This window comes from Staurois parvus, unplaced genomic scaffold, assembly GCF_062004578.1.
Source record: "Staurois parvus isolate SC_StPar_1 unplaced genomic scaffold, SC_StPar_1.0 ptg000152l, whole genome shotgun sequence".
Taxonomy (NCBI): Eukaryota; Metazoa; Chordata; class Amphibia; order Anura; family Ranidae; genus Staurois; species Staurois parvus.
The window spans coordinates 2,475,768-2,490,686 of record NW_028317948.1 but is presented as its reverse complement, the minus strand read 5'-3'; the positions used below and the strand labels follow the sequence as shown (position 1 = coordinate 2,490,686).

At 40.0% G+C, this 14,919-nt stretch overlaps 1 protein-coding gene across 3 annotated transcripts in view; it reads right to left on the bottom strand.

Annotated features, from left to right (window-relative positions):
• Positions 1-14,919, bottom strand: part of EEF2K (eukaryotic elongation factor 2 kinase) — a 162,512-nt gene that overhangs the window by 35,581 nt on the left and 112,012 nt on the right. For all 3 annotated transcript variants that reach the window (XM_089674796.1, XM_089674798.1, XM_089674797.1), the window contains 2 exons: positions 3,031-3,180; positions 1,858-1,990 (listed from right to left, as the gene is read on the bottom strand). In XM_089674796.1, the coding sequence (XP_089530922.1) occupies positions 1,858-1,990; positions 3,031-3,180 (283 nt within the window). The remainder of the gene's footprint in view (positions 1-1,857; positions 1,991-3,030; positions 3,181-14,919) is intronic.

Here is a 14,919-nt window from a genome sequence, read left to right as displayed (position 1 = left end):
GGACTGATGTGAATGTTCAATATATATATGTAAAGTGCTGCGTAAATTGACAGCGCTATAGAAGTACCTGAAATAAATAAAAAAACATAAGAGAAGCTGTGTAATAAAAATACAGAAGTAGAAAAGAGAACCAGCATCAATGTCTTCTCCTAATTTCTACTAGTGGATGACTCCCCTGAGATACCTAATGGTATGGACTATAGTAAAGGACACACTGTAAAATTGGTTTATAAGAATAATACTGAAGCTGCCAATGCTAATGCCCTTTCAAAAATGTTAGTTGACTAGCTGCTGTCTCTGGGTGCAATACATCATGACTCACTGGCCATAAGCTGCGACTCAAAAATTGCTAAAGCCAGAGGGTCAAGAATGGCCGGTTGGGAACTAGCATTTTCAGAGGACGATCAGCAGTGGCAGCCAAGATTATTTTCACATGACAAATTTCTTTAATGCAAATAATTGTTTCAGCGTCCATTATTATTTTAAGAACTTTTTTTTCTCTTTGAAGATTTTAATTAAGAGCACCAGGGCAGATTTTTTGATCCTTTAATCTTGCTGCTGTTTAAAAACAAACTCTCTGCAGCAATAATTGCCAGCCAAAGAACGTGGAACTTAGGCCTGTAGCTGGGAACACCAGTTTTTTTTAATTCACATTAAGAAAGAGGTACTAACAAAGTACTGTAATTTGGTAATGTCAATAAGATCCTTACTGATCTATGCAAAGAGATTTATGCTTTACATTCGGTGGGATTTTTAAGGCAACCTTAAAATATATAAATCAGAAAATTTTACATTTTATTTGACACATCAGTACACATTTCCCCTATAGAGTATAACAATTCTTGAAAGCAAAAAAATATATATATATACCCCAATTTTTTTTGTAAAATATGAAAGTGGATGTTAAGGCGAGTAAATAGATACCCAACATGTCACGTTTTAAAATTGCGCACACTTGTGGAATGGCGAGAAACTGCGGTACTTAATCTCTACAGGTTAGCAGTGTAAAGTTACAGAGGAGGTCTAGTGCTAGAATTATTGCTCTTGCTCTGACATTCATGGCGATACCCCACATGTGTGGTTTGAACACCATTTACATATGTGGGCATGGCCTACGCACACATTCACCACTATGTGCGAGCACAGGGGGACGAGGGCACTTTAAACTTTTTTAAAATATGTATTTAATTTTTTGGGGTTTTTTTTTTTTTGCACTGTCACTTTTATTCTTATCACAAGAAATGCATGCATCTCTTGTGATAGAAATAATTAGTGACAGGTCCTCTTTATGGAGAGATATGGGGTCAATAGGACCCCATATCTCTCCTCTGCAATGTAAAGCATTGGATAAAAAAAAGCATTGATCTAGTACTTTAAAAAAAAAAAAAATGGTTGGAATGGGAGCTGACATTGCTCTGGTCCTCCAAGGGCATAGAGATGAGTGATGGCCATCTTTCCTTCACTCATGTCTATGCGCAGCGCAGGGATCGATGGATTCTCAGGTAAGGCTGAGTGGTGGCGGTGAGGGCGGGCGGCGGCGAGGGCGGGGGTTTTTGGCACCTGTATCCGAGCTTTTTTTTTTTTTTTCATTTCGGCCAACAGCTGAAAGGGGTGTTTTTGGCCGAAACGTTTTGGCCATTTAAATGTTGGTGCATCCCTAATAAATTCTAAATAAATAAAGGGATAATGGAATCATGGATGTGAGAAATATTAAGTTCTAGTGACGCTACAGTGGAAGCATCCAATTATACAGTAATGTTGTGCCCATAGTCTTCTAGAGACCTCAGCAAATGTTATTATACAGGACAGCCTTCCACTCCAATACAAGCATGAAGGTTACACCATAATGTAATATACCTAAGTTGCCATCTCCAAAGTCAGTGCCACCCTCTGTGTGGATTTGAGGATCCGTGTATAAATCTCCTACTCCTTGAATGTCAACAACAATCAGCTGATGTCCTGATCGTTCAAATGTAAAGTGACTGAAAGCCTAGGAGGCAAAAACAACAGAAAAATGATGAGAAATGTGCAAATAAAAAGCATTAAAACATACACTTCACTACATAGTGGCAGCAAGGGCCTTTCTGCTGCTCTACATCAGTCAAATGGTAATCTAACATTGGACAGAAAGGCAAAACAAAGCACAGCCCAGTAATTTTGTTAAAAAAAAATAACACATTTTTGGAAAACAATCTCCTTTTCTGATGCAAAATAGATGTGTAGGGTGTAGAGGAAGTGCAGGGCCAACAAAATATATATTAAAAAAGAAGAAAATTACATTAAAAATTAATTGCCGTTTTAAGTTTAGTGGCCGCACCAATACGACAGTAGTAACCCAAGAGTGCTTTAAAAAAGACCACCGAAAAAATCAGAAGATTAACAGCCTGCAGTAGAAAATTGTAAATACTTATATCTTTGTTAGGTGGTAACTTCAAACACCTCTGTCTTCCAGAGTGGCTGCCTCTAACGAAGTCTTCATCATTCGTGTGGAATGCCTGTATCCACCCATTTTACTATGGCTCCTCACTTTGGCCCCAGTGTCACTACAGGATTTAGAAGTGATATATTGGCCATTGGCTTTGAAGGCTTTGCTGAAGGCGACAGCACTAGAACATAGAGATGGTCAGACTCGATGGCTGCTGGAGAGGTAAGTAGTCACAGTGCTTTATTGTAGGGAGCTACGTTTTGTATCTTTCTGGAGAAAGCAACAAAGTCACTTTAAATAATGTGACTGTGGGAGACCACCAGGAACCAACGTGCATTTCTGGGATACGTGCTGCAAAACATAGTTCTTTCGTTCACAGTGGGAACTCTAAAGACAGACGTGAAAATGATCAGTGCAGCTTTCTCCACCATTCATGATGTAGCAAAGGAAAGCAGGCAGAATTTCAATGGAAAGTTATCGTGCTTTATGTTCCTGGGATTCCATCATATTAATGAAATGTGGCCAGACTTTCACCTCAGATGCCAATTTTTGCTTTCACAATGCAGTAATGTGGACGGGACCTTACAGTCTTTAATGAAGCCTACCTGTGGAGTGAGCCGAATATTGTCATCCCTGACAAATCCAGAGTTGGAGTTATATTTGATATATTTGCCCTCAATGTAATGTTCAAGGTGGAACAATGGTTTTCCAGGTCGGTCTTTCATCTCTAGGATGCACATCTGCATGATGTCCACCTGTCAGAACAAAACCAGTAATTACCCTACAATACCAAAGCATGCACAGTTTTTGAGAATACGATCATCATCTAGCTTACTTTGGGGCATAATGTAACATTGATGACTGGATGAAATGTGCTTTGGTCAGTCAGGGTCATGCTGTGCCAAATTCATAGCTGCCTGTGTCAATTCTGATTCCCCTGACCAAAATGTTCATTATGTTTTGCATTCATCTCGTCACTGGTCGGCTCACTGACTTATGAAGGACCATCATTGTTTTTCTAAATATGTGTTTTACATTGCTGTTTGTGTTCCTGTTTAGGGGATTACTGATTTTCCATGGATACAAGGAGAGGATGTTAGGGAAAATACCCCACAGACAGCCATAAAAGCAATTTTTTAACAAGGTGAGGAATGTACAGAACTTTTGCCATTGATTGCTGACTGTGACCCTGCTGAGGTGTCACTAGGACAAGATATATAGAGAAAACTACAAACGTTTTATATGAAGGTCCACTGTATGTTAGGAAGTTTTCAAAATATGCTTCTTTTTCATTTTTTTTATATTAAAGAACAGCAGGTTCCAACAACGTAAAACATTGCAATAATATCTGTACAGTGTAACCAAAATGTGGTGATAATCAGTGGATCTCCTCAGTGTGTCTAGTAAACCATGAACATCTTGTACAAAGAATACTAGGTAACCCCTGGAAATTGGAAGGCCAGGGGGTAATGCCAATTAGAAGTCTTTCCACACCTTGTGGGCAATGGAGGGCACTGCTGAGTGTTTTTGTCTTCTTCAAGAAGACTGCATCAGAAAGAATACAGTCCAAGATGATGACAAATAGAAGGAGGGGAAGAGGATGGATGAAGGAAGGAAGGTAGAAGGGGGAGGGTATATAAAATAAAAAAGGGGGGGAAGGGAGGGGGAAGCAAAAATATGCTTCTGATGTCATACAATAAGTAAGATACTTTTTCAAAGTATACAAAACAAGCTCAGAACGCTGTTCTATCAGATATTTCTGAAGCCGAGTTAAATTATTTGGTATAAACACCATGTAAAAAAAAAAAAGAAAACATTTTTTAAAGGTCATCAGTGTGTGAGCCCTCATGCACTCTGGACGTTTTGATAACGCTGGTAATGTCAGCTCTGTAAAGTCATGTTAAAAACGTGAGTTTTTCAGCTTTTTTTTGTGTTTTTGCATTAGCGTTTAGCGGAGTTTGCGTTTTGGGGGGGTTTGAAAAAAGTCCAAAAACACTGGTTTGCTGTGTTTTACAGTGTTAGAGCGTTTTTACAGCTAAAAAACGCCTCTAGAAACCCACTAGTCCTGGGGGTGTTTTCCAGCCAAAAAATGCCCCTGCCAAAAAAAAAGTTGATTACAGTCTCTGTGTGCATGGACACATAGGATAACATGCTGGGGAGTTTACTGACTGTAGAAAAAACCCATCAAAAGCCAAAAACAGCCGCTGTAAAAATGTCAACTGTGCATGAGGACTACATTTCAACAAAATGGTAAAAGTTTTAAAAAGCACAGTATGTACAAATGTTTTTAGCAAAATCCTGCCTATCAACAAAACATTTCCAAGGACAACATTTTTCACAAGACATTCTTTTTTTTTTTCAGTTGTGTCTACTTTAAATAGTAAACTGATGCACTGTTTGGCTTCATGCACACAGTGGGATAGGGTCTCAACAGCCTGCAGAGCCTGTGTAATCACTCTCCTTGGACTTACATTTGCCCATTGCGATGAACTAGAATATGGCATGGACATATGCTCTAAACAATGTGCGTTCAGAGCTTATGTCCGTGTGTACTTGTGCTGTATGACCGCCTACAGCCACCTCTTCTAATTTATCTCATTGGGCAGCAGTACATGGCAGCTACGGGTCCCAGGATAGTAGTTGCACAGGCTCTGCATACTGTATGGCTAAGGCTACATTCACACTAGCGTTGTGTGCAGGCGGCAGAGAGGCGTTTGGGAAGCAATTTTACCGCTTCCCAAACGCCTCGGACAATTCTGCCCATTGCAGCACATGGTGCTTTTCTAACGGGAGCGGTAGTGTCGTGGAAAAACGGACGCCTCTGGTCGAGTCAGGAGGCGTTGAAGCCTCCTACTCTAGTCTATGGTGCCGCTGCTGAAATGCCGGCCGGCGTTTGCGGTGCGGTTGCGATGCGTTTGCGGAAACAACATTCAAACTTCATTATAGGCGTTTGTGGGGCATTTTTAACGCTCGACAAACGTCTAGCAACCTCCGCTAAACCGCGCATGCGGCGTTTGCGGAGCATTTGCCGAGCGTTAAAAACCGCTATAGGGGCGTTTGGCAAGCGTTGGTAAAACAGTCAAGTGTGAACGAGCCCTAAGTGCATGAAGCCTTACCTTATAGTTTCTCATATGTTAAATAAAAAGTCAATCAATAACAAAAATTCCTTGTTTGAGACTTCCTGCCTTTCTCCAGACTTTTCATACAGCCAATAGAGGCATGTACATTTGTTAATAAAACCATATTTAACACTTGAATCAAGTGTCAAAGAGCAAAGATCAGCAAACCTCACATAAATGCCACCATAAAAACATAAAGGAACACAAATGAATACTAAAAATAAATAAGGAAAGCTGGCATCCTTGATATGTAGGTACCCATCACCATGCTTTTTATACTTAAAGCGGAGCTCCACCCAACAGGGGAAGTTCCGTTTTATGGACTGGTTCCCGGTTCCCCATTAAGGATGGGCACCTTTGGGAAACGGGTACCCGAAATTGACAGGTACCCACTCCCACTTCTACTGTGATCGCCTAGGCAATCAGAAGCAGAAGTTGTCCTCCCTCCCCGTAGTCTTCTGGGACAGGTCCCAGAAAACTACAGGACCATTCACAAGGCGCAGCACTACTCGTGCATGCGGAGTGAGCGCCGGGCTGTGAAGCCGCAAGCTGTCACAGCCCGGTTCCCACACTGAAGATGCCGGCACTGGGAACACAGGGCGGCTGGTGAAACGGGCTGCGAGGGGAGGGACAACACAGGACCGAGGGACAGGTAAGTGTCCGTTTTTGTTTTTTTTTTTAATTTTCACTGGAACTCTTTAAACTGAAACTTCATTCTCTTAATCAGCACTGATTTTTCAAAATTCTTATGCTGCTAGCATTAATAAAAAGATAGGAAAGTATATGATATTTACTTGTTTAAAACTTTTTTTGTAACATTTCTTCTGTTACTTCCCAGTTTCTATGCTTAGGCAAATTATATCACACATCCCATGAGTCTTTAGGAGAGAAGGAGGAGTTTTCCCAGCTAAGCACACCTTCCTGCCTGCATGTCTGAGCTAAGGGCAGATGGATTCCAGGAAGTAAATGCTACATGAATCACGTTCCCTTAATCAAGATGGCCAAGGCCAGAAATGATAGGGGTGTGTTTCACAGTGATTTCTCAGCATTTTTTTTTCGCCTGCAGGAGCAAATTGGACCATGCTCTGATGGTTTTTTTCTGCCTTCCTCTGTATCAATTGTGGGTATGGGATTATAACTTTTTCTTTTAATGGTGGAACTGGATGGACTTTTGTCTTTTTTCAGCCAGACGAACTATGTAGCTAGCAAGATAAAGCATGGAGACATAGATGGATGGGTAAGTTTGCTTTGAATAATAAAAATGAATTAAACAGTGTTTTTGGTTTATAGACCTCAGATGCAGTGAAGTTCCACTTTAAACATTTCTACTGACTTTACAGAGGATTATGCACTTATTGTATCCTACTCTACCTTGCCACAAAGTTGTCATGTTGTTGATCAGCTTTTTGTACTGTAACTGTATGTGGTGGAGCAAGGAATTGTACTTTTGGAACAATTTTATAACAATTAAATAAATAGGAACTACAATAAAAAAGGTCATCAAACAGCACTTTATATGACCAGTGTATATTATAGTCCACTTTGATATGCACACAGACATTTGCAAGCCCATTGTCCTCTTGCGTAAAGCTCCTGGGGTAGAGCATGGGGAAACACTGGGAATTCTGTGCTAAAGCAAGCATCTGTGTGCATGCACCAGTACACAAACAATCATACAAGTTAGAAAATTCATTTAAGATTTATCCTTAAATGAAACTAAATGTAAATTTTATCAATAGGACAGAAACAAGAAAACTACAAGTCTTTTTTAGCCAACCATATTAAAATATCCTGATGTACTTTCTTTTCTACCTCTCCATTCCATATCTCTAATCGCTTCTTTTATTTGTAATTTGTTCTTTTCCTCAATCAAAAAAGACTTCTTAAAGCCAGTCACGCATATATGATTATAATCTCTGCATTGTCAACATGTGCATGCACCTTCCTATACATACATCCCACTTCTATCTTCATGCTATTTCCAGGTCACTACGAATTCATATACTAAAGTACTGTGTGACAATGATTTATAAACATGTGTACTTTGATATGGCTGTTGATTGGGAGACCATGGCACCCTGATATTCCTTTATTTATCCCTTACGTGAATGGATAACCTGTGTTAAACAATGACCTGTATATAAGTGGTGCACCGAAATGAAAATTCTGGTGCAGAAACTGAAACTTCAAAATGCACTTGGCCGAAAACCGAAATGTGCAGTTTTGAATATGAAATGAATATATATTTTTTGGAAAAAAATACACTGATTAAAAAAAAAACAACAACAAAAAAAAACAACATATACCCCAATTGTTTTGTAAAATATGAAAGAGGATGTTACGATGAGTAAATAGTTACCCAACATGTCACACTTTAAAATTGCGCACGCTCATGGAATGGCGTGAAATTGCGGTACTTAAAAATCTCCATGGGTGACGCTTAAAAATGTCTACAGGTTAGCAGTGTAAAGTTACAGAGGAGGTCTAGTGCGAGAATTATTGCTCTGGCTTTGACGTTCATGGTGATACTTCACATGTGTGGTTTGAACACCATTTACATATGTGGGCATGGCCTACGTATACGTTCACCACTACATGGTGGGGGCACTTTAAACATTTTAAAGAAAAATGTATTTAATGTTTTTTTTTTTTTTTTTGCGCTGTTCCTTTAAAAAAAAAAAAATGTAATCACTTTTATTTTTATCACAAGGAATGCATGCAACCCTTGTGATAGAAATAATTAGTGACAGGTCGTCTTTATGGAGAGATATGGGGTCAATAAGATCCCCCATCTCTCCTCTGCAATGTAAAGCATTGGATCAAAAAAAAAAAAAAAGCATTGATCTAGTGCTTTAAAAAAAATAAAAAATGGCCGGAACGGGAAGTGACATCGCTCCAGTCCTCCAAGGGCATAGAGAGCGGCGGCCATCTTTCCTTCACTCATCTCTATGCCCAGCATCAGGATCGATGGTTTCTCAGGTAAGGCTGAGAACTACTGAGTGGCGGGCGAGCAGAGGCAATGGCGGATGGGCGGCAGCGAGTGGTGGGGTTTTTTCAGCAACTGTATCAGTGCTTTTTTTTTAAATTTCGGGCAACGGCCGAAAGGGGTGTTTTTGGCCGAAATGTTTCGGCCACCAAAATTTCGGTGCATCCCTAGATAATACTCTACTTTAATTCTTTGGAAAATAACATCTTTGTATAAGAAATTATCATGATATAAGATCTGTAATTGCATCATACTATATTCTAGAAATTATTATTATACAGGATTTATATAGTGCCAACAGTTTGCTCAGCGCTTTATAATATGAAGAGAGACAATACAGTGATACAGTTCAACAAGAGGGTTAGGAGGGCTCTGTTCCTTGGAGCTTACAATCTAAGAAACTTAACATATACAAAAAACACACACACATTAACTAGAAAAAAAATTAAATTAGGTTTTAAAAGTACATTTGTACATGGACAATTAAGATACATCTACAGCTTTGTGTGCCTAATACAAACAATAAAATCCCTATACTCTTCAGGAATGTATGTATATATTAAAATCCATGCTTTCATTTCAACACACATAACTGCGGTGGGCTAGAATAAACCCGTGGGCCACATGGCTTTCTAAAATTAGACCTCTTGTGACCCATGTTTTCTGATGAGACATGTAGAACACACGTGTGCCGTTTACTATGGATTTGCAGTGTGAAATGATTCTATATACATAAGATAAAGCTAAGTCAAGCAATGATCAGAGCGGGAGGTGAGTTTTCCTTCTTCTGAAGGCTGTGTCATCTGCAGGGCTGATTAGATGTCTCATTGTACACAGCAGAGCGGACTGAAGAGGCTGTGGGTAGTGATCACACGCTGCAGCAGCCATTCTTCTCGCTCTCAGGCTCACGTTTCAGGAGGAGCATAACATAGAATGTAAACAAGTCAGCGCACAATCTGCTTCCTCACGTATACCACGTCTCAGAAGGCCGATAAAAAAAACTGGAACTGCAGGATCTGTTTATATACCTCTGTACAATATGTACGATGCCCGAAGGAACATCAGCTGTCAGTTCTCACTTGCTTACATTACAGGCTATAACTGGAGACACGCTGTATGATTTAACATACACCATAACATAAAGGGAGGAGCCAAAAATGTACAGACAAGAGTCAAAGCTGAACAGTGTAATGTCTCTGCTAGTTGGGTGTCAAAGCAGGAATAGAACACCGAAAGTGTTTGCTAAATACTTGGTATGTACAGTGGATATAAAAACTCTACACACCCTTGTTAAAATCTCAGGTTTCTGTGATGTAAAAAAATTAGTGGTGCACTGAAATAAATATTCTGGTGCTAAAACCGAAACTTCGAAATGCACTTGGCCGAAAACTGAACCCAAAACCAAAACCGAAACGCCCAGTTTTTAAAAATAAATATATATTTTTTGGAAACAAATACACTTTGATTAAAAAAAAACAATATATACCCCAATTTTTTTGTAAAATATGAAAGAGGATGTTACGGCGAGTAAATAGATACCCAACATGTCATGCTTTAAAATTGCGCATGGAATGGAGTGAAACTGAGGTACTTAAAAATCTCCATGGGTGAGGCTTTAAAAAGTTCTACAGGTTAGCAGTGTAAAGTTACAAAGGAGGTCTAGTGCGAAAATTATTGCTCTTGCTCTGACGTTCATGGCGATACCTCACGTGTGTGGTTTGAACACCATTTACAAGTGGGCATGGCCTACGTATGAGTTCACCACTGCATGCGAGCACGAGGGGGCGGTGGCACTTTAAACTCTTTTTATTATGTATTTAATGTTTTTGTTTGTTTTTTTGTACTTTCCCTTTAAAAAAAATGTTATCACTTTTATTCTTATTACAAGAAATGCATGCATCCCTTGTGATAGAAATAATTATTGACAGGTCCTCTTTATGGAGAGATATGGGGTCAATAAGACCCCACATCTCTCCTCTGCAATGTAAAGCATTGGATGAAATTCTTATTCTTATTACAAGAAATGCATGCATCCCTTGTGATAGAAATAATTATTGACAGGTCCTCTTTATGGAGAGATATGGGGTCAATAAGACCCCACATCTCTCCTCTGCAATGTAAAGCATTGGATCAAAAAAAAAAAAAGCATTGATCTAGGGCTTTAAAAAAGAAAAAAAAAATGTCCGGAATCGGAGGTGACATCGCTCCGGTCCTCCAAGGGTATAGAGATGAGTGGAGGCCATCTTTTCTTCACATCACTATGCCCAGCGCCGGGATCGTTCGATGATTTCTCAGGTAAGGCTGAGAACTACCGAGCAGCGGCTGGTGGCGGCAGCGGCGGTGAGGGGCGGGGTTTTTCAGCACCTGTATGGGTGCTTTTTTTCATTTCAACCGGTGGCCGAAAGGGGTGTTCTCGGCCAAAACTTTTCGGCCACTGAAATTTCGGTGCATTCCTAAAATAAAATGAGACAAAGATAACTAATTTCAGAACTTTTTCAACCTTTAATGTGACCTATAAACTGTACAACTCAATTGAAAAATGTAAATCTTTTGGGGGGGGGGGGGGAAGTAAACGTAAAAAAACTAAAATAATGTGGTTGCATAAGTGTGCATACCCTCTTATAACTGGGGCTGTAGCTGTGTTCAGAATTAAGCAATCACATTCAAAATCAGGAGTCAGTACACACCTGCCATCATTTTAAGTGTCTCTGATTAACCCCAGATAAAGTTCAGCTGTTCTAGTAGGTCTTTCCTGAGATTTTCTTAGTCACATTCTACAGCAAAAGCCATGGTCTGCAGAGAGCTTCCAAAGCATCAGAGGGATCTCATAGTTAAAAGGTATCAGTCAGGAGAAGAGTACAAAAGAATATCCAAGGCATTAGATATACCATGGAACACAGTGAAAACAGTCATGAAGTGGAGAAAATATGGCGCAACAGTGACATTACCAAGAACTGGACGTCCCTCCAAAATTGGTGAAAAGACAAGAAGAAAACTGGTCTGGGAGGCTGCCAAGAAGCCTACAGCAACATTAAAGAACTGCAGGAACATCTGGCAAGTACTGCCTGTGTGGTACGTGACAACAATCTCCCGTATTCTTCATATGTCTGGGCTATGGGGTAGAGTGGCAAGATGGAAGCATTTTCTTATGAAGAAAAACATCCAAGCCTGGCTAAATTTTGCAAAAACACATCTGAAGTCTCCCAAAAGCCCGTGGGAAAATGTGTTATGGTCTGATGAATTTTTTGGCCATAATTCCAAATTATATGTTTGGAGCAAAAACAACACTGCTCATCACCAAAAGAACACCATACCCACAGTGAAGCATGGTGGTGGCAGCATCATACTTTGGGACTGTTTTTCTTCAACTGGAACTGGGGCCTTAGTCAAGGTAGAGGGAATTATGAACAGTTCCAAATACCAGTCAATATTGGCACAAAACCTTCAGGTTTCTGCTGGAAAGCTGAACATGAAGAGGAACTTCATCTTTCTGCATGACAATGACCCAAAGCATACATCCAAATCAACAAAGGAATGGCTTCATCAGAAGATTAAAGTTTTGGAATGGCTCAGCCAGAGCCCAGACCTGAATCCAATTGAAAATCTGTTGGCTGATCTGAAAAGGGCTGTGCACAGGAGATGCCCTCACAATCTGACAGATTTGGAGTGATTTTGTAAGGAAGAGTGGGCAAATATTGCCAATTCAAGATGTGCCATGCTGGTAGACTCATACCCAAAAAGATTGAGTACTGTAATCAACTCAAAAGGTGCTTCAACAAGTATTAGTTTAAGGGTGTGCAAACTTATGCAACCATATTATTTTTGGTTTTTTATTTTTACTTCCCTCCACCTAAAAGATTTCAGTTTGTTGTTCAACTGAGTTGTACAATTTATAGGTCACATTAAAGGTGGTAAAAGGTCTGAAATGATTCATCTTTGTCTCATTTTCTACCTCGCAGAAACCTGACATTTTAACAGAGGTGTGTAGGTGTAGGTGTGGATATTTTTTACCATAGATTTACAAACGTGAACACGGAAAATAACTGCGTTTGCTTGACAATAAAAAAAATTGAAGGGAGTATAATATACACAATTTTGGACAAAAATATAACACTCCAACACTACGATACAAAGCCAAGAAATGGGGCACCTGGTAGATGACCATAATGACCACAGAGCACTACTAGAATCAAGGGAAGGAAATCTTCTAAAGCCTAACTCTAGGTTATGTGTTAGTTCGATTAGTTTGTTAGGGCCCAATCAAACGATTTCCTTTTCTACAGTAACTGCTGTGGCCACTGTCAGCACTGTATACCTATGTATAGTATAAGCTACATACTGTATACAGTGCTGTGTTCTGGCTGAGGTTCGGGGGCTTCCTGTCCCGTTTTCATACAAAACTGAGCAGAGTTGAGTACAGCTTAGCCATTCACAGAAAGTCTTGTATTTTATCAGTGAATACAATGCTTCCTTTGATTCTCTGAGGTGGCAATCGTGATATCATTCGCCCGCCTCTCCACCTTAGCCAAGCAGTGAAAGTCTTGTATTCATTGAGAAAAATACAAGGTTTCCTGTGAATGGCTGAGCAGTGCTTAGCCTGACTTGATTCCGGGAACAGGAAGTCCCTGAACCGCTGCCAGAAAACATTGCTGTATACTGTGTATAGCTGATGTTACATACAGTTTATACAGCGCTGACAACAGTCACATTTCTTAGTAATGGGAATAGTTTGTCTGGGCCAGCTTGGCTCAACCAAACTATTTAAAGTAACGCAAAACTGGGAGTTAAAGTGTTCCTAAACCCAGGACCCTGCATTCACTATATCTGGTCTCCCAGGACCCTGCATTCACTATATCTGGTCTCCCACAGAACACACAACATGGACATGTAATAATTTTACAAAATATAAACTGCTAAATAAATTTTCTCATCATCAGTTAGAGCAGTCTTGTAACTTCTATCAGTGTCCAGCAGAGCACTGGTTAAAGCTTTTAGGAGGAGTTTTCCTTCTTCTCTAGGAGGATGCAGAACCCCTGACTTCTGTCTGGACAGTGCTGATTGTCCCTGTGCTGATCACATGCACTCTCCCAAGAAAAAAAACAAAACAAACCTCTATAACAATACACACCAAATTGAGCATGTGCAGAGTGACTTCACCCGATATGTCTTATCGGCAGATAAGAGGGGGACACTGGAAGAAGGGGAGGATCAGAGAAAAAAGGATCCAACAGCCTTTTTACACAAAATGGAGGATTAACTCTTTAGATTCCACAGTGAGTATAACAGGCATGCCTTACTGCATATACAGTCTGATTTTACAGTTGTGGGTTTAGTAACACTTTAAGCTTTGAAGGAATTGTCATAATAGTTGTCAAAATCATTCCATACAGAGCAAAATATTTAGCAAATGTTAGCCCAACAAAGTCACACCAAAAAAACTAAAAACACTTCTCAAAGAATGCAATTGTCATCCAATCAGTTTCTAACAGTTCTGCACTAGCATCACCTTAAAGTGGGCCTGTCGCTTCAAAACTGACTCCAATTTCTTTTACAGGAGTTCACTGAGAATTAAACCAAGATAACAGTTGACAAAGACACGTCAAAATGACATCAGATAGTCAACAATACACAGAAATAACAACATGTAACAATGACAAGTGTGAGAGAAGTCAGATTAGGATTCCTATTTAGGTAGAAGATAAACATAGGGGGGTATAGATACAAACACCCAGTAATCCAGGCCATAGATGGGTCGTTTATCGTCCGAATTTTCGTCCGCACGAAAAATCGGCCGATAATCACGCTGTTAGTGGGGCCAGCCCGTTGGCCGTTTTTCGCGGATCTCCTCATTTATTTTTATCGGTCATGCTGGAAAATCTGCAAAAAAACGGCCATTTCTCGTGGACATGGGTGGCAGCATTGGCATACGGGGCCGACTGATTTTTCGTTTATCGTCCAAAAATTTGGCAGATAAACGGCCCGTCTATGACCTGCCTAAGGAATATTTAGGGAAAATAAGGGAGAAGGCTATAGATGCAGGAAGAAGATGAAGGAACGAGGAAAGATCTGAAAAGAGAGGGGGGGAGCAATAAGGGGACATAGAAAAAAAAGAGGAAGGAAAGGGCCCCAATCCAGTGTGGAATCAATTGGTCAGCAGAGATTCATCGAACCGTGGAGAAGATATCCAACGCTGCCAAATACAGAGGAATTCATGGTGGGTATTGGCCGGAACTACAACTGACTAAAATTTTTTATTTTCTGGGCTGAAATCTATTCACCTGAGCTATGCCACCGATCAATAGTTCTGGGCCAAATGCTGCATTATGGGGTTCTTATGTCAGTATGTATGTCACCCCTCACATTTTTTGTAAATATTTTATTCTATCTTT